This window comes from Acomys russatus, chromosome 6 (genome assembly GCF_903995435.1).
Source record: "Acomys russatus chromosome 6, mAcoRus1.1, whole genome shotgun sequence".
Classification (NCBI taxonomy): Eukaryota; Metazoa; Chordata; class Mammalia; order Rodentia; family Muridae; genus Acomys; species Acomys russatus.
In genome coordinates, this window is record NC_067142.1 from 69832805 (window position 1) to 69852840 (window position 20036).

General features: G+C 38.5%; 1 protein-coding gene across 1 annotated transcript in view; it reads left to right on the forward strand.

The window, feature by feature from the left end:
• Positions 1 to 20036, forward strand: part of Fmn2 (formin 2) — a 302083-nt gene that overhangs the window by 251282 nt on the left and 30765 nt on the right. Inside the window, exon 16 of the mRNA XM_051147935.1 lies at positions 16710 to 16859. Within this exon, the coding sequence (XP_051003892.1) occupies positions 16710 to 16859 (150 nt within the window). The remainder of the gene's footprint in view (positions 1 to 16709; positions 16860 to 20036) is intronic.

Consider the following 20036-nt stretch of genomic DNA (forward strand, 5'->3'; position numbering starts at 1 on the left):
AGGAAAAAGTAAAAGAAAAGGTCACAGAAGAGCTAAAATAGAAGACTGACCCCAAGGTCTGCTAAGCCTTGGCTGGGGCTGTTGCTGACTCATTACAATGCCAGTCTGACCATAGATGTGAGCATGAGAAACGTCCTCACTGTACACAGCATTACACCCCCAGTATAAACATAATAGCCCCAAAATATCCAGATATGCTTCACTGGTATTCGGGTCATGGACGGAGGGCACTGGTCCCAAGTATTGTTGACATTAACTTTATAAGCAGCAGAAATTAATGAATTGCCTGTCTGTGTGATGCTTGGAAACCCAAGAGGGAATGAAGAACTCATCTCTGAATTGAGTTGTTAGCTTCACTGTTAGCTACAGCTTTATCTGTGTTGTGATGAAGGCGGGACTGAATTGAAGAGATGCACTTCCAACCAACCAATTGCTCAGCTGTTGACTGTCACGTCTGTTAGCCTGAAATCTCTCTCTCTCTCTCTCTCTCTCTCTCTCTCTCTGTGTGTGTGTGTGTGTGTGTGTGTGTGTGAATAAAATCTATGACACCAAAAAATGTGAAGTAAATTCATGAAATAGAATCAAGGCAGCATAAACCTAATTCCTTATAGTTCATTGTTTATAAAATATCAAGATAAAATAATTTTCCTACACATATAAAGAGAGAAACTTTCTTGGCAGGTTATTCTACAAAATATCTTCTGAACCGAATGAAGCAAACTGTAGCGACGAATAAGAAGAAGAGGGAAGGTTTATCTTCCACCTCTGCACTGGAGAACCATCCCCTAGTTGACTGATGTTAATGACATTTAATGTATGCAAATGGCATGCATGGCCTCATAATTATAGTGGATATAATAAAAGCGAAGGTCAAGGTGAAGGGTAGATCAGGCCCTTATCTCACTTTGAGCACACCAAGAAAGCAAAAAAGAGCCTTCCCAGGCTGAGTTTGGTGGCACACGCCTTTATTTCCATCACTCAGGAGAGACGGAGACAGGTGGATCTCTGTGACCTCAAAGCCTGCCTGCCTTTAAAAACAACAATGAAACAAAAGGCTTCTTCAATTTCTGCTTACAGGGATAGCCAGAACATTGTTGGAGTTTATTGTGCACATGGCAACACTATGAAGCCCATTACACACTTGAGCTCACTAGATCCTCACAAGGTGTGGCTGGGTAAGAAATACTGCCACCCTCTTCTACAAGTGAGGTGACAAAGTTTGAAGAGAAGGACCTTTCTGCACCAACAAAATCATTGGCACTCAATCCATAGGCCATGGCAATACCTCACAGATTTCTTCCATTACAAAATCGGATTTTTTTTTTCCTCCCAGAAGCATGGAGATTGATTGCTTGTTCAGCAGACAATGACTGTTTAAACAGTTACTAAACCAATTAATCCTTCTTTTTCAGGTATTCTATAGGTATAAGGAATATGATAAAGATGTAAACCTGAAAGATAAAAATTCACTAGTAAAGTTCTTGTGGAGAGAGATCACTGATACTGTTTGACTCTGACCTGCAAACCATATGGTAAAGGCCTGCTATAATACTATTGAGAGGTCATGGGACCTTTAACAGGAGGGGCCTGGAGAGAGAAAGTAAGGTGGCTGAAGGCATGCCTGTGGAGGGGTCAATGAGCTCTCTGTACTTCCCTTTGCCATCCCTGCCTCTTGGCCTCTATGTGGTGTGCACGGCTTGCTCAGGCAGTTTTCATCATGACCTGCTGTTATCCACAGGCCGAAACACAATAGGCCATACTTACCTTGGACTTAAACAGTCTCTCCTTAGTAGCTGATCCTCTCAGGTATTTGTTATGGTGACAGAAAGCTGCCATGGAGGCCTGTTACTGCACAAAATAGCCCTTACTGTGTTAATGCCAGTGTGTGATGTAGAAAGAGCTATGCCTGGACTGTTTTAGAGGCATTCTCATGAGAATCTCACTGCGGAGAAATAGCTAAACAGAGACCTAAAAGGTGAAGGAGACAGTTTCATGGACATCTACCAGGAAAATGGAAAACAAACAGTGCCATCAGAAGAAGCCAGTGGTAAGAGTCGATGTTATTCCAGCTGGAGCAGGAAGGCTATGTGACATTACCTAGAAAAATGTAAAGTCACACACGCACACGCGCACATGCGCGCGCAAGCATCACGCTGAGGTCAGTTTTAGGTCTGTGACTGTTGATTGCTTCTGTGTTAGAATCATTTCATGAACAGCCTATCCCAGCCCAAAGTTCTGTCCTCTGCTGCTTTAGATTATTGAAGAATAACAAACTGGGAGCTGCATATCCTTTCCTGTGAGTGATCAAACAATATTTTCCCTTCTTGGTGAAATTGTTCATTCTATAGTGGAACAGCTATGGAGAGAGCGCTCCAAGTCTAGGCAACCAATGAGTTTCTCAAGAAAGTCCTGGAATAGTGATGGTGATCTCAGTCCTTGCCCTGCCACATGCAAAGCCTGGGGTATCGTTCTGAATTGCATTAACCTGAGTTAACTGCAGGCAGTGCTGTTGCCTCTGAGGACCATGCTAGAGGAAACTGCTAGGCTTCCATTCAAGGCTTTATATCTAATACACACCTGGGAGTGAACCATGGTTATAGATTGGAAACAACTGATGCTCATAACAACCGACAATATGATATAGAAAGTGTTTCATTTTCAAAGGACATCATTTGCCATAGAAATCATAAGTGGGGTAGAAAATGCTATTTTAGGGTAATGTGAGACCCTCTTGGGTATAGGAATCGAAGTCCTTTATGGCTTATATGTACTCCAAAGCATTCAAAACTTTCTATTATTGCATATCAGTGTATACAGTGAAAGGGTTTCAATGAACTTTTTATCAAGTATACTATGGGTATTAACTATACTCACTATCCATGGCCCTCTCTGTTTCCGCTTCCCATCCTAGTAGTGCCCTTCCTTTTCCAACCTTTGATCTCCCCCTTCCCTCCTCCGCTCTGTCCACACACATGCTCCTTAGGTTCTATGGGAGAAGAAAGAAAATATAGCATGTCTTTCCTGAAAACGACAATAATTTCATTCCTTATAGAAGAATAAAGCACTTCTGTTTTACATATTGTATTTTCCTTATCTCCTGATGGTTATGTAAGCTTGCTCCATATTGCGAATAGTGCTACAGTTAATATGAATTAGCAGGTGTCTCTGTAATATGCTAACTTATAATTTTGGGGTATAATCCTGGGCAGGGCCTAGCTGGATCAAATGGCAGTTTTCTGTTTAGATTTTAGAGGAATTTTCTTATTGCTTTTCATATTGACCTCATCAGCATACATTCCCCTGGCAGTGTATGCTGGTCCTCATGCCCTTCATCCTCACCAGCATTTCTTCTGGTTATTTGTTATTTGTTTCTTTGACTTAGTAGTGGCCACTTTAGTTGAAAAGAGATGGAGTCTCCATGTAGTTTTAATATGTCTTCCCTTCATGGTTAAAGATGTAGAACATTTTGTTTTGTGTATCTATATGTCATACCTACTTCATCCTTGAGAAATGTCTGTTCATCTCATTTGCTCAATTATTGACTAGATTGTTGGATTTTCCTGTGTTGAGTGTTTGAAATGCTTTATCTATTCTGGACACTAATGCTGTCAGATTTATTGCTAGCAAGGACTTTTCTTTCATTCTGTAGGCTCTTTACTTGTTGTTTTCTTTGATATGCAGAAGGTTTTGTATGCATGCATACAATATATTTTGATTATAGTCACCCCCACTCCTCTCCCTAAGCCTTCCCAGAGTGCTCTCCAACATCCCAACCTCCTGAGCATCATGCCTTCTTTGGTTTTTTTGTTGCTGCTGTTTTTATAACCCACTAAGCTCAACTTTTGCTGCTCATATACTCACGTGAGTGGGCCCATCCACTAGAGTTTGGCCACACATTTAAATAAAAAGGACACTATAGGGAAGCCATCAATAGTTAAGAGCTCCTCAGCTAGGGATGTGGCCTCATGAACCTCCTTTCTCTCCAAGCTGTCATGTTGACTGGCTTGACCTTGTGCAGGCGAATTCAGCTTCTGTGAACTCATTAATGCAGCACTTCTGCCATGTCCAGAAGCACAGCTTCACTCCAGTCCTCCTGTGGCTCTCATAATCCCTTTAATACTTCTTTCCAGGCATTTCCAAAAGCTTATGAGGAGATATGATGTAGACATACCATTTGTGCCTGAGCACTCCACAGACACTCAGATTCTTTTGGTCAGCTGTAATTTTCTGTATTTACCACTGTCCACCACACAATAAAAAAGTTCTCCGATGAGGTCTGAGAGCTGTCATTGTCTTTGGCTATAGAGACAGAACGTAGAGGGTAGTCGATACTATGTCACATTAGCAAAATGGTAATAGTAGTTTCATCCTTGGGCCTGTGAGCTACCAATCATGGTTTCTTGGCCAGACTTATGGTATTAGTCAGGCATTTCCTCCTGTGGAGGGTGTATTTAATACAATCAGATAAGTCACTGCTGCTAGTCTTTTATATTATCTTCAAGTATATAAAGCTGACCAGCAGAGAAGAAACTTTCTGGTCATTACCAACTTGATTTCTTCATGCCCTGTGAACTATGCCCATATCTTGAAGTATTTTCCACATCTACTCCTCAAATAGATTCAGATCTGACATTAAGATTTTTCTTTTAAAATGATGTCTATGCAAGGTGACAGATATGGGTCTAGTTTCATTCTTTTTCACATGACTATCCAGTTTCCCCAGCATGGTGTTGAAGATGCTGTCTCTTTGCCAGTGCGTGGTTCTCGTATTTTCTTAGAATATTAAATGACTACAACTATGCGAGTTTGCTTCTGAGTCCTCTTTTCTTTTCCAGTGCCCTACATGCTGTTTAGGTTATTGTAAGAAACACATTGTTAAATGGAGAAATTAGGGTTAAAGAATATTAGAATCAAATGAAGAAATGAAAGCACAATCTGTGGGGTACAGCAAAAGCAACTCTACAAGTAAACAGTGTGGCTATGAATACCTGTGTAACAAAATCTCAGATTAACCTAAGAAACCTTAAACAACCCAACAATACACCCAAGTATCATAGAAGAAGAAGAAGAAGAAGAAGAAGAAGAAGAAGAAGAAGAAGAAGAAGAAGAAGAAGAAGAAGAGGAGGAGGAGGAGGAGGAGGAGGAGGAGGAGGAGGAGGAGAGGTAGAAGAAGAAGGCGAAAAGGAAGAAGAAGAAGAAGAAGAAGAAGAAGAAGAAGACCCCTAAATCTGTAGGCACATATAATTAATAAAGGTCAAGGCAATTAAATAATGGAATGCAGATTGAAGAAATCAATACCAAGTTTCAACAAAATCAAGTATTGACCCTTAGAAAAGATGAGAAAGATTGGCAAATCCTGACCCAAACAAACCAAGAGTAAGAAAGAAAGCTCAAATTAATAAGATTAGACACAAAAAAGGGAGAGAGACCCTGAACAGATAGTAATATTCAGAGGATTGTTGGGGAAGCTTTTAAAACATATTTTCTAGTAATTGAAACCTAGATAATGGACACATCTCCAGACACATAAAACTTCCACAGATTAACCCAAAATGATATAAATAACTTAAATTATAACAACCCATGGGATCAAAGCACCGATAGATAGGGGTACACTACTGTTTTCAAAAAGACAGAATGAGAAAACCACATTGCTGAATTCCACTGGGTGTTTAAAGTTGAATTGGCACTAAATGTATTTTACATATCTTGAACATATCATAGAATGCCACCCCTTTTGAAGCAGAGCTGGAGTTTGTTAAGAGACTTTGATATGCATTTAAATAGAGGAGTTGTTAGAAAGAGAGGAAATTAAGAAAAAGAGAGTACAGGACCAGGCTTCTTAGAGATACCTGCCTGTGAAGGATATCATGATCACCACACAATATATATATATGTATTTGCAGAAGGACCTAAATTTACTTTTTTAAATTAAAAGAGCTTCTCCTACAATTTTAAAATGTGCTTATAGTTATTATGGCTTTGTGCTTGTGTCTGGAAATGTGGTTGCAAATTAAAAATGACAATTTCTTCATTATGGTAAGGTGAAGATGTGCAAAGATAAAGAGAACACTGTAACTATCCTCTATGCAACTCCCAGACGACCAGTCAATCCATAATTAGCTATTATTATATAATCAGCTATATTATGCTAACCTACTCAACTCCCCTCTTTAAGAAAATGACCTAAAAGCATAATTGCATAATTGTATTGATATGAAAACTTGTGACTTTATAAGGGTGAATTGTGATAAATCAATGCTGTAAAGGTATATACTGTGCTATCACTATATTTCCTGGTGTCATCAAATCCAGCAGTGTGATATCACAGTGACATTGTGGCATAAAAGTACTCCACTTTGACATTCCAATTCTCCTTGGTGACATTACAGTGCTCCATTGGAACATAAAGCTTCTGATATGTGACAGCACAGTGCTCTATTATAACATTGCAGGGCCATGTTGTGACATCACAATATTCCACTGTGCCATTACAGTGTACAACTTTGTATTCTAGTGCCGCATTGTGACATCACAGTACTAGATTATAGTTCTAAACTAACACCTTGTAAGTAATATCACGGTATAGCTCAGTATGACATCACATTAATCCTTGGTGACATGAGAGTGGCCAAATGCAACATCATAGGATATCATTTTGATTTCAAAATGTTCCGTGCTGACATCATCAAAGAGAATTATAATAATTCCTTGTATCACCACAATGCGAATTGTGGCATAACAGTGCTAAATTCTTATTTCATAATGGCACATGTGGCATGACAGTTATCTACCTTTATATTAAATGCTCCATTTTGACATCACAATGTTATATTGTTTCATCACAATACTCCAATTTTTCATCATAGTACTGTACTTTGACTTGAATCATTGTAACACTGGTCTTATTGTGCCATCAAAATGCTCATTGTGACAACACAACTCTTCATTGTGCCATTATCGTGACCCACTATGACCAATTACAACTATAATGATCCATTGTGACATCACATATCCCACTTTGATTTCACACTGCCCTACTGTTTCATCACAAAGAGAAGTTGCAAAAATTCAAAGTTACAAAAATGGGATTCCTAGATGTACCCTTTGGAACTTAATTGTTGAGGGAACTAGATCATTAATTCTGCAGGTTATCCTTAATGTGGATCTTTCTTATTCCATATTAGTGGTGTAGTTTACTGTATTCCCTACAGATTGGCAGGTTATTCTAGGTGCCTGAGACTATGTAAACATGGTTGAACAACATTTTAGTGAGATCATTTGTGAATGGTGTGGTGAATTCTAGGAAGAAGAAGCATGCCATTTGTTCTTGTGATACTTCCAAGGGTTAAGATGTGTTAATTCTTTACAGTTTATAAAACACGAGGCTATGGTCTCAGTCATTAAGTGAAATACTTTTTCTTTAAAGAAAAACTTATCTCTTGGACATAGTGCTACTTGGTGCAATGGTCCATAAAAAGGCAGGATTGCTTTGTTCACCAGTATCTAAAGCAAGAGGATGATGGGTTTTCAGCATCCTCTCACAGATTGTGATGGATTCACATATTTCAACATGGTTGGTGTGGGCCAGTCCTTTGTAGGTGCTGTTTTCATTATACATGAAATGTCACTAGAGAGTCTCATCACAGAAAGCAGCACAAATGATCACCCAAGAGCAAAAGTGAGCTCACCAATGGCACCTGCCTTGACTCTTCCGTGACAAAGGACTCCAGAACATCTTGTATGTTTACCCTAGCATCCAACTAAACCATTCCTCTAAGAAGTCCCATTTCTGAGTTTTGCTATAGTCTTTGAAGATAATCTAATCTCTCCTACTGACTTCACTATGAATTCCCATTGTGACTGTACTGATAGGCAGATTTGGGCCCAGGGGTCCTGCTCAAACTAAGGCACCAGCCAAGGACAATACAGGCTGTAAACTTTAATCCCCTACCCAGATCTAGCCAATAGACAGAACATTCTCCACAATTGAGTGGAGAGTGGGGTATGACTTTCACACATACTCTGGTGCCTCATATTTGACCATGTCCCCTGGAGAGGGAGACCTAGTGGCACTCAGAGGAAGGATAGCAGGTTACCAAGAAGAGACTTGATACCCTATGAGCATATACAGGGGGAGGAAATCCCCCTCAGGTACAGTCATAGAGGAGGGGAATAAGGGGGAAATGGGAGGGAGGGAAGAATGGGAAGAAACAAGGGATGGGATAACCATTGAGATGTAACAAGAATACATTAATAAAAAAATTTTTAAAAACTGGAATTAATATACATGGGTGACCCTCCCCAGCACTTGCAGTCCAGAACTGAGTTCTTACTATTCTTGCCAGAACGTAGTATCTTGTCTGCCATTTTGTTGATGTGGAGCCCATTTCCTGCAAACTCCTCAGTAATTGGTTATGAACTAATATCCCTTGAACTCTTTCATATTCAAAACAAATTTCCTGTTCTTTTTATAGTTGAGGGGTATTAAAATTGTTGGCCTAATGCTTTCTGAGTTTGGTGCCTTAAAATATGTGTGTCATTGAGCACAGCTTCATCTCACTGAGGTTTTGAGTTACTTTTTAAAAATTTGGTGTGTGTGTGTGGTGTGTGTGTGTGGTGTGTGTGTGTGTGTGTGTGTGTGTGTGTGTGTGTGTGTGTGTGTGTACAACCTTATGGAGTGGGTTTCTCCCTCTACCTTTATATCTATGGGTTCTGAGGCTTGAACTCAGGCCATCAGGTTTGTGTGGGCAAGTGCCTCTACACACTGAGCCATCTTAGTGATTCCTTGAGTCTCACTTTTCATACTTCTTCTCTTCATTACTTTGGTTGCCTTTTCTGCATGCTTTCACCTTTTTAAGTTTCATTTTAATTGATATAACTTCATGTTTATCAGGCACACCCAGACATTTCTGTATATTTATAGACATCATATAATGATAAGATTAGATTCTTTGTGATAAGAATGTCCAGGTTCCTGTCATTTAGCTCTTTTGAAATATACATGTTAGCTAAAGTACTTTTGGCACACGTGAATTTATTTCTCACATCTAACTTTAACTTAGTCACTGTGGACAAGCCTGCCTCCACTTTGTGCTCCTCCCTCTCCCCTTCTGGTGACCAGTAGTCTACTCTTTTGTTAAGCAATCAGGTTTTACAAGGGGTATTATTCACATGCAAGATTTCTTTTGTCTTCCATTCGTTTAACTTTTTATAATTTTTTCATCAGTTCTCTGATTTTTAAAATATTCTTTGTACTTTATTTCCCATCAGCATTGCATATCATGTTCATTAACCTTTTGCGTTAATTATAGTCCAGTCTGTGTGTGCTAAGTGGCCAGTTTTAATTTTGCGTTCCTCGCTAACTTCTATCGCTTCCTCTTCCCTGAGTCTGTCCTATTTTGAATTCATTTTTTATGGCTCTGTTGTTTTATAAATATGCTTCAGCATGTCCCAGGCAACTGTTTTCATCTGTTTCAAGGGCGTATGTTTCTGGCAGGTTCTTATTGGTCTGTAGAGCCATGGTTTTTTTGTTTTTTGTTTTTTTTTCCCCTGACTTAATTCTTCTTTTAATAGATTAGCTTAAGAACAAGACTCAGGCTTCCTTTCTTTCTTTTTGTCATGATTTTGTTCTTTCTTTCCAACAGTTTCATTTCTTTTTGGTATTAATATGCCTTCCCTATTATCTCCATATTTATTTGATTGCTATGAAGAATCTACTACAGAGAAAAAAATACTGCTTATATATATTTAAATTGTTTTTTTTTTCCATTCTTGAAATGGAAGAAATGTACTTTTTCAATATTTGATTTTGAGACAAGGTCTTACTTTTTAATCTAGCCTGGCCTAAGTTCCACTGTATAGCCCAGACTAGCCTAAAACTCATAGCAGTCCTTCCAGCTCAGCTCTCCTAAATGCTGGGATTATGAGGATGAGCCATTATACCCAACTCAACATTTTATTCTATTTATTTTTTTATATTTTCTTTTAAATCAGACATGATTTGTACATCATAAAGAATAGAACTTAAATGTTCTTTTCAGTAAGTGATTACCAAAATGTATTTTAAAACAGTTTAGTGCGCACAGTGACACATGACAGTAATCTCAGTACTGGCGATAGAACCGAGAGGATCCTGGGGTTCAAACTAGCCGCAGATGGCCAGTGAAATACTTTTTCACAACTACCACTGCCTCATGCCCTGAGGGACAGTTCTGTGACCTCAGCCTAGTTGCTCCATAGCACTGAGTGTGGGGGGGGGGGGGTCAATGTTGGGATTTCTTCTAATTTAGATTAACTTTGCATATGTTCAGTCTAAATATAAATGAGATCATATAACGTGTAATTTTTACTTTGGTTTCTTCTACATGAGTTTGTGAGACTCTTTGAAATGAACACATGGCTAGTGTCTTTGATGCTACTAAGTAATACCCAGTCATACTTATAGATAGCAGATTGTCTATTCTCTTGTTTTTGGACTTTCTGGTTTCTAGTTTGGGGTTAGTGTGAATGTTCGTTGTGTGCACATTTTCACTTGTGCCAGGAATAATGCATGGGACTATTGCTTGGGGTCATCTAAGAACATGAATTTAACCTTCTAAACTGTCAAATTCTTCAAAGTTGCTTAACATTTTACACCTTCAACAGCAAGAAGCTGTATTTCAACTGTCATTATCAACTTCTGCCATTGTCAGTGATTTCTTTTAGCAACATGCTATGGTTTTGAAATAGCATTCTTTTATTGTCTTAATTTACATTTCCTTGGGGAAATGTGACCCTGGACATATATTCATGGGCTTACCATTTGTTCAACTCCTCTGATCAAGTTTCTGTTTTTTGTTTCTTTATGAATTGGATGAGTTCTCTGCAGGTTCCAAGAGTCTTTTGCAAGATGCATGGATTGAGAATATTTTCTCTTATGATTTGCCTGGTCATTTTGTCAAGTGTGTTCTTATGATAAATTTTCTTTCTTTTTTTTGAAGTCTAATTCATCAACTTTATAAAATTGGTATTGGATTTTTTCAAATTCCTTTTTGAAGTTATGATATCATTTTTCTTATTTACTCTGTTAATATAGAAAACTACATTTTCAAATGCTAGCAGCATTTTGTTTCATTGGAATAAGCTCTGATTGGCCATGGCTTGTTATACATTTTAGAAATGACTATATCATATTGAGTAATATCTTGTCAAAGACAGTTTCCCTTATAGTCATAAAGGACAGCTACATAAATATATTTTCTCTCTTAAGATGTCTGTTTTGGCTTTTAGTATCAATATCAGTGTATTTCTGCTCTCATAAATGAGCCATAAAGTATAACTTCCCTCTCTATTTCTTAAAACTACCCATATAAATTTATTTTATTTCTTTTTATCAAATGTTTGATGAAGCAGTTTTGCCAGAAGTCTTTAGAAGATGTTAATGCTTTTAAATATAAGTTTATAAAAATGTCATCTCTTCATTAAAAATTATTCACTAGAACAATTTCAACTTCTTTTATATAGGGCTATTTATAATTTCTACCTCATTTATTAGTTTTAGTTTTTAATTTTTTAGAGCATTTTTGGATTTTATCTGTAGCATCTTGTCCATAGTCATAAGATCACTAATAATATTTCAGTTCTTTGAAATGGATGATAGGGATTGAGTTTTGATCACTGGTATCAGAAATTTATAACTTATCTGCTTCTTAAAATCAGTTTTAGTAGATTTATCCATTTTATTATATTTTGACATTATTTTCTGTAAGGTTTAGTTATTCTTTGTTTTGTGGTATTTTTAAGCAGTGAATTTTTTAAAAATACCAATGAGTTTAACTTGTTTTCAATAGCTTGTAGAGTTGGAAGGCTCCATTTCTAACTTTCTTGTGTAATCTAAGCATTTTAAAGAGATGAATTTTTCTCCCTAGTTGCCTTTAATTTTTTGTTTTGATATGAGCTATCATTCATAATAGCTCTGTTAATTTTCAAATAATAGATTTCCTATATAATCTATTTTCAGTTTTTCATAATTTATTACCATTATAATTAAATATTACTCTTGAGGATTTTAGTCCTTGAGATGTACTGTGACTTAGACTCAGCATTTGGTCTATATTGGTGGCCGTTTTGTGCGTTCTTGTAAATTTTATCATTGACTGCAATTTCAGCTGCCAATAAGTCTATTTATTTATGATTATGCTCAAACATGCTATACTTTGAGTATTATTTTTGTGTAATTCTGTCAGTTCTTGACCAAAGAAAGTTCAAATATCTAACTCATTATTTGGTTGTCTTTCTTTACTTCTGCTATGTTTTAATTGGGAATATTTGTGACGATGATGCATATTTTTGTTCATTGTTTCACATATCTTGATGCTTTATTAGGCACATATATATTTAGGTCAATTATATCTTCCTGATGACTTGAAGTTTTTATCATAATGACATGTTGTGTACTGTTGGTCTTGAAGTTCACCCGCTCTCTGCTATTAAGCGACATAAGGCTGGCTCCACCCGACTTCATGTTTGGGTGGCATCCTTTTTCCATTACAGCCATAATCTCTTGTTCACATTTACATGAAGACAGTGTTACTCCATTTTCAGTGGAAAGACCTGCCAAGATAGATCCTGTTTTACCAATCTGCATCAGGGCTTCTTGAACGATTTCTACTCAAGACCACTTTTGCCCAAAAAATGTTTGTGTGACTCTAGATATACTGACATGTGACTCCAGATATACTGACATGTGACTCCAGATATACTGACATGCAACTCCAGATATATGGACATGCAAAATAGGTGTTTGAATTAAACATTTACTGATAATAAATCAAAAAGAAATTCTTTAAAATATTTTAGTATGTTTCTTGGTTAGGATTACTATTGCTGCGATGAAACTCTGTGATCAAAGCAGTTTGGGAAGAAAGAGTTTTTTGGCTTACCCTTTCTTATAGTTCATCAGCAAAGGTAGCCAATGCAGAAACATGGAGGCAGGAGATGATCAGAGGCCATGGAGGAGTGTTGCTTACTGGCTTGCTCCTCATGTCTTGCTTGGCCTGCTTGCTTATAGCACCCAGGACCACCAGCCCAGCCAGGGGTGACACCACTCACATTGGGCTGGCTTTTCTCAAAATGCTCTCAAGTGGAAAATTAGTTTTCTCCAATGGAGTCTCACTGGGTATACAAACAACACTCCATGCTCAGCAGCACGTGGCAAGAAGAAAGTTACTCGATAGTATTTTTGGAGACCATTTGTCTCACAATGCTTTGTTTGACCTTTTTTTTTTTACCTTGCCTTTCCCTTGTTTATTATGATTTCCAGTTTTGTGTTTGTACAGTGTGTATGTGTGTGTGTGTGTGTGTGTGTGTGTGCGTGTGTGAGACAGACAGACAGAGAGAGAGAGAGAGAGAGAGAGAGAGAGAGAGAGAGATTGATTTCTTTACTAATCCCAGTCCAAAACACATTTAATGATTTTTCATGACACCCAGGTCAGAAACTCAAAAACAGAAATTTTAAAAATCAAACATTCTCTCATATTACACTAATTTGGCACTTCCATGCTGATGAGTGACAAATGATGAAATATTAAGTGTCTTTATTCTCCATAATTAAACAATTAGTTCTGTATGCAATGGAAGAAAATATCATCCATGTAAAAGATAGGTGTGGCGACATCTATCTGGCGCTCTGCAGATGGTGGGGGTATGGAGATAGCAGACCGACAGGGCTCGTTAGATGGCGTGCCTCAGGTTCAATGAGAGACTGCCTCAGAATGTATAGGAGTTATAGCATAAAATACTGTGGTCATCACAATCTGGTCTCCACCTATGGATATAACCTCTACAGGAAAAAAGAACCGTACACACCAATGTATGCATATGAACACATGTATACAACACACCCATATGTACACACAGAGAGATAAAAATCTAAAAACAAAATAAATAAATCTTAATAAACATAGTTCACTTTAGAAAAATTATAAAGTATACATATTTATGTTTAATTTGTAATATAAAAAGTCTAGTAAAATATGAAATGATTTTGTGTGAAAATATTCAACAGCCATTTTAGAGATTTGTTTTCCCTCACAACATGACATAATTGTTTATAATCTCTCTGTTGCTGTTGAAAAGTTAAGAGTGGCAAAATGGTTTCCTTATGTAGCTAGTTAAGAGTTGGAATCCAGCTTTCTGCCTCTCCTCACTCTAAATCATATGTCCTTCCCATGTTCTTTTCTGAAACAACTTTCAACATATTGCAAGATATCTAAGTGGCTTAGTATGGCCTCACAGGCTGAGTTCCTCTGTAACAAAAGAATAAATGAGCAGTCAAATATCGTGAGACATAAGCCTGAGGCATCACAGTTACTCTCCAGGAGCAAAAGAGAGGTGAGCAGTTCTCCCTGCAAACACGTCTCTATATACATCATTAGCTCTAAAAAGAACTAGGTCTGTCTTACACCACTTACTCTCTGACATCTACTTACTGCAGCTCTACCAGTAGCAACCCATTCTGTAGATGCATTCCCGTGCCATCACTGTGGCTGGGAGCACCCGGCCACTCACATATGAATGCACGTCACATCACCACCTCACCGGATTTGCAGACTATAGGCTACAAATAGGCAATATGGTTCCCAAATGCCACACATACAATCAAATCAGTGTTGCCTTCTCTTCCCAGAAACCAAATGCTGGTGTTCCTAAGCATCTTGTTGCCCAGAGACAGCCCCAATGCAAAATTAAAGGCAAAATAGATTCATTACATATTAGTTAACCTAGTCAGAGGTAGCTATGAGTTTTTGTTTATGTTTTGCTTTTAATGGTACTAGTGATGGGGCCTAGGGCTCTGACATTGCTAAGAGGTTCTCTGACATGGATTTATTTTCTAACTGAGCCACCAGCCACCAACTTCTGGTGTGTGTGTGTCTGTCTGTCTGTCTGTCTGTCTGTCTCTCTCTCTCTCTCTCTCTCTCTCTCTCTCTCTCTCTCTCTCTCTCTCTCTCTCTCTCTCTCTCTCTTCTCTGTTTGTCTGTCTATGGGCCTGTGTGTCATGCCTATATCTATGTGAGTGTCTATATTTCTATGTGTCTGTGCATACATGCACGTAGGGGCTAAAGATCAGTGTGAACTGTTTTCTTCAATTGCTCTCTACCTTATTTTTTGAGACAGAGTCTCTCACAGTACTGGGACCCATCAAAGCATCTAGGGTTGCTGGCAAGGGATCCTCAGTGATTCTTCTGTGTCCATCTCCTTGGGCCTAGCATTGCACATGTAAGCCATAGATAGCTTTTCTACATGGACGCTAGGTCCTCCTAGTTGCATCGTAAGCGCCTTACTCACTGAGCTATTTTCCCATTCTCTCAGCTGCCAGATGTTAAACCAACAATGTTTAGTCTCTAGAGAGACTGCCAAAAATTGGCAACACTAATTCCATTTCAAGTTATGATTGCTGGGTATTGGGGAAAGTTTTCATGTAAAAGTAATCTAGGCTCAGGTGAACCTTATCTTACTACAATACTGCTACTCTGTCGATCTGAAGTGTGTGTGTGTGTGTGTGTGTGTGTGTGTGGTATTTAGCCACAGCTCAAGATCCTTCTGAGAAAACTTGACATAAAGACCTTATCTTTTAAATGTTCACATAATTTTATAGCAAAAGTTGAAAATCTGCTTTATGATCACTGGAATGTACATTTGTGTGTGTGTGTCCTATATGTATTTGTTCACATTTTATTATTATTATATTTGTGAAAAATCATGTTGCCATAAAAATTTTATTTCAAGGTAAGTCAAGCTTGACATCTGTACAGCAGAAATAGTACTGACCATCTACCAAAGTGAACACAAAAGTTATGGTGCATTGGCACAAAGCTCCTTGTGACACATCTCTTACCATCTGTGACCTGCTGCCAAGGTTCCCTCAGTGTGCATGGCATTATAAACTGGGGGCCAGACTTTTGTTTAAGGAACTGTTGCATGGCATGGAGAGATTTTTTTTTAAACTTACTCTTTACTCGTTGTGTGTTCCTTGTTGAATGACACATTTGAAACTTAAGCCTTTATGTAGCCATGATAAAATAAGGTCTCAGAATTACCAGCTTGAAGGCTAGGCTTGATCACTCACTTGGTCACCATTTCTTCTGTGTGCATGTTGTCCAGATGGCAGACTTTATCTGTGTCTCCTAGGTCATATTCTACCTCAACCCCTCCACCCACCAACTACAAGAATGCAAATAATATATACATGGAATGCTGTAGACACAGAATACATATAAAGTTAGTGAAAAGCAGGCAGTGTGTTATTTTTTTAGAATTTAAGAAGCAAAATTAGGCTCACAACTTCTCAATACATCTCCACGTTGACCACTGTTCATCCCTGAAATATGTCAGATGAGCTGTGATTCATTTGAAATGGAATTTTCTCAGTGGTAGTTTTCAGTATTGAGACAATTTTTTTTTTGTCCACTACTCTTATCATCATCTAAAACTCAAATATGAAACCACAAAGAACCAGTAGTGGTACCCAAATAGTTAGATATACCATATTGGAAATGCCCCATATGAATTATCCCATATTAGAAATTACTGTTGGTGCACAGAGAGTTAGAATCATCTCGATAATAACCCTTGGGCATGAATGAAAACAGCATTTGGATGGAGAAGGAATAGCCCACATTGGAAAGTAATCATAGTTTTTATGTTCATGTGTGTGTATGCTTTGACAGCTTTTTGGAGACCACTGCCTACTACTTCATGAAACCAAAAATTGGAGAGAAGGAGGTGTCCCCAAATGTTTTCTTCAGTGTCTGGCATGAATTCAGCTCTGACTTTAAAGACTCTTGGAAAAAAGAGAACAAACTGATTCTGCAAGAGAGGTAGGTGTTTTCATTTTCACAATGGCATTTAAGACCGGTATTTTATTAAGTGTGACTCCACTGGGGGTTGCCAATTCTTATAACATGAATGAAAACTTTGATGGTCCTCACCCTGGGACACAAGTTGAAGAGGTGCTGATACTTGGCAGAATTGGAGTTTGACTAAGACTGGTGGGGACGGGACTGTGATGCTACATGAGGGTAGGGGCCGTGCTGCTGTCCATTAAAATAAATTCTATTGTGAAGAAACCACAAAAAGAAATCCCATATGAAGGATTGAATAACCCTATAGGGATACGCCCTCTTCCTTCTAAAGATGGCTGGCAAAAAACTCCAAAGGTCAGAGGAATAGCTTTTGCTCAATTCATGGTATATTGTCAGTTTCATCCACTCATCTCAAAATTTTACCCAGATGTCTCCCCAAACCATAGAAGATTATGTGTTTCAGAAAGACCCCTCAAGATTCTTGTGGAATTATACCACATTTCCTAAAATAAATCTGTTCAGGAACAAAGAATGAAGAAGAAGTTTTCCCTCTTGAGGATATGAAAAAAAAAAAAACTTCTCAGGGATTATGAAATTCCACAAAGGCATATTAAATATTAACTCATGAAGAAACCTAGCCCTCCCAGGGCAGCATCCCCAAATAGCCAAGTCTAGTGGGGAAATGAAAGAGAAACATAATCCACCCAGAAAGCAAATCCTAACCCAGAACCAATTAGTGCACTTCCTCACATCCGTGCACTAACAATGGCTTTCCTTCATCTCTTTAGAGAGCTTACATCCCGAAGGATTTGGTTCACCTCTGCTGTAATAGTTCGTAGTTTTCTTCTTTTTGTCTTATGCTTGATTGGCTTACACATACACCATGATAGTCACTTAGTTTTCATGTATGAGTTAGGCATCCCCATCTCCTTAAGTAAACAGTCAGTTGCTAGAATTTAGATGCGGAAAAGGTCTTGCTTCCACAATTACAACTGCACATCTCTCTTTGTGGCTCACTGAACCTCATCAACCCATCTCCCAAATCCAGCCAAATCAATAAGCTTCAGGTTCAATGAGAGACTCTTATCTCAAAAAATAAAAAAATAAAAACATAAAGTGGAGAAACAATTATGGAAGTCACCCAAAGTCAACCTCTGGCCCACACATGCATGCTCACATAGGTGCACATATACCTACACACACACACACACACACACACACACACACACACAGAGAGAGAGAGAGAGAGAGAGAGAGAGAGAGAGAGAGAGAGAGAGAGAGAGAGAGAGAGACAGAGAGAGACAGAGACAGAGAGACAGAGAGAGACAGAGACAGTGACAGAGACAGAGAGACAGAGATAGAGAGAGAGAGATTTTAATCACTGTTCTGTTATACGTTCCATTACATTGTAAATTTATTAAATGATATTTTTATTCTCTACCCATCAAAATGGCCGCTCAGTTTAGAGGAATATAATGGAGAAACAGTTTTTAACTCTAGCACATTAACAATCTTCCCTACTTGAATCTCCAAATTGAATTTTTTTTTTTCACCTCTGAAACGCACTCACCGTGTGGTTAGAAATGGAAAACAGCATTTCGTGTAGAACAGGCATTCGGAGCATCTCTTGGATGGGGTGGCCTAAATGAAGATAGAATGGGTCTGGTTTGGGCATCAACAATACAGGAACAAGTACAAGAGTAGCTGCCCTGACACACATCAGGTGAGCATGCATGTCAGAGAAGCTGCGGGATAAGGTGGACTCAGAACATTGTAAGAAGATGCATCTACTAGGCCATGTTGAAGCTCACTGATTCAAATATACGGCTCAACGTTCCTTAGAAGGTGTTCTGTTTCTAGGTGACATTAATGACATCAGTCTCACCATTTGGAGTTATTGAGTCTGGCATACTCAGACAAGATGGTCTTCTCTTTTTAACTCCTTCAACCAGCCAGACCTTGTTCTGATGTCCTGGACTTGTCACATCCTAGAAAAATGCTAAGGGCCTTTGGACACACAGCTGATGATGACTGTGGTTTTTTTTTGCAGCTGTCTTGTAAACTGATTGAATCTGAGTGCTTCTAGACATCCACTTCTGATTTTACTACATTTGCTTATGATAAAAGGCTAAAGCAGAACATGTGGCAAGCCAGGAAGGACTGGCATGTGTTAGGTCTCTTGGCAAACGATGGCCAGGCAGTTCTGAAGAGCAGAGCCATTGATCTGAAGTGTTTGTGCCGAGTTGTCCCTTTTCTCAAAGCTGGATGCACTGCTTAAGTAAAACAAAATTGTGTGGTCCCTGTTTGAAAATGAACCATTTCAAAACAGCAAAGCATTAACGCAGACCCTGAGTGCTTCTGATGGCTGTGTACCAAGTGGCTGATGGTCCATGCTCTCTGTCCTGCTCACGTCCCCTTGATATTGCCATGGGAACATGTTTCAGAAATGCTATGCCCTGGGATTTAATAGGCAATGAGAACACGATGAGTTCAAGGTATGAAACCTAGTCACATCATATGAATAGAACCTCTGAAAGAATTTAGACACTTAGGATGGCATGATCTTTTTCCAATAACTTAGTCCCTCTTCTGGGTTCCTGAAATACTTGCTCTCATCAGCACATTTTATTTAAAAGCTAATTCTTTATTTCATAACAACTTTTTCCCAGTGACTTATTTCACACTATAAATTATCTTGTTTGCATGGTAGTATTTATTTCCCAGCAAGAAAGTTATTGTCCATATTTCTAGAAGATCATTCACCTGTGACTTACGCATCTGTAAATATTTTCTGACCTGACCTGTTTGCATCACTGTCACTGACATGGACATGGGGGTGCAAACCCAGCTCATTAGAGTAATGAACCTTTTTTTTTTCACTTTTGTTTATTTATTTGTTTGTTTTCAGAAACAGGATTTCTTTGTGTAGTCCTGGTGGTCATGCACTCTCTTTTGTAGACCAGGCTGGCCTCGAACTCATAGAGATCCACCTGCCTCTGCCTCCTGAGTGCTAGGAATATAGGTGTGTACCACCATGCCTGGCTCCATTTTTCACAGAATTTTAAGGTGACCGTTGTAGGTCATGAAAACCATTCTCCAATGGCAAATTTTGTTTACACAGTCAGACCATAAGGGTGGGAAAGGAACTTGCCTGTAAGATGCTCAGATGCAGAACCCTGCTGGCAGTCAGTA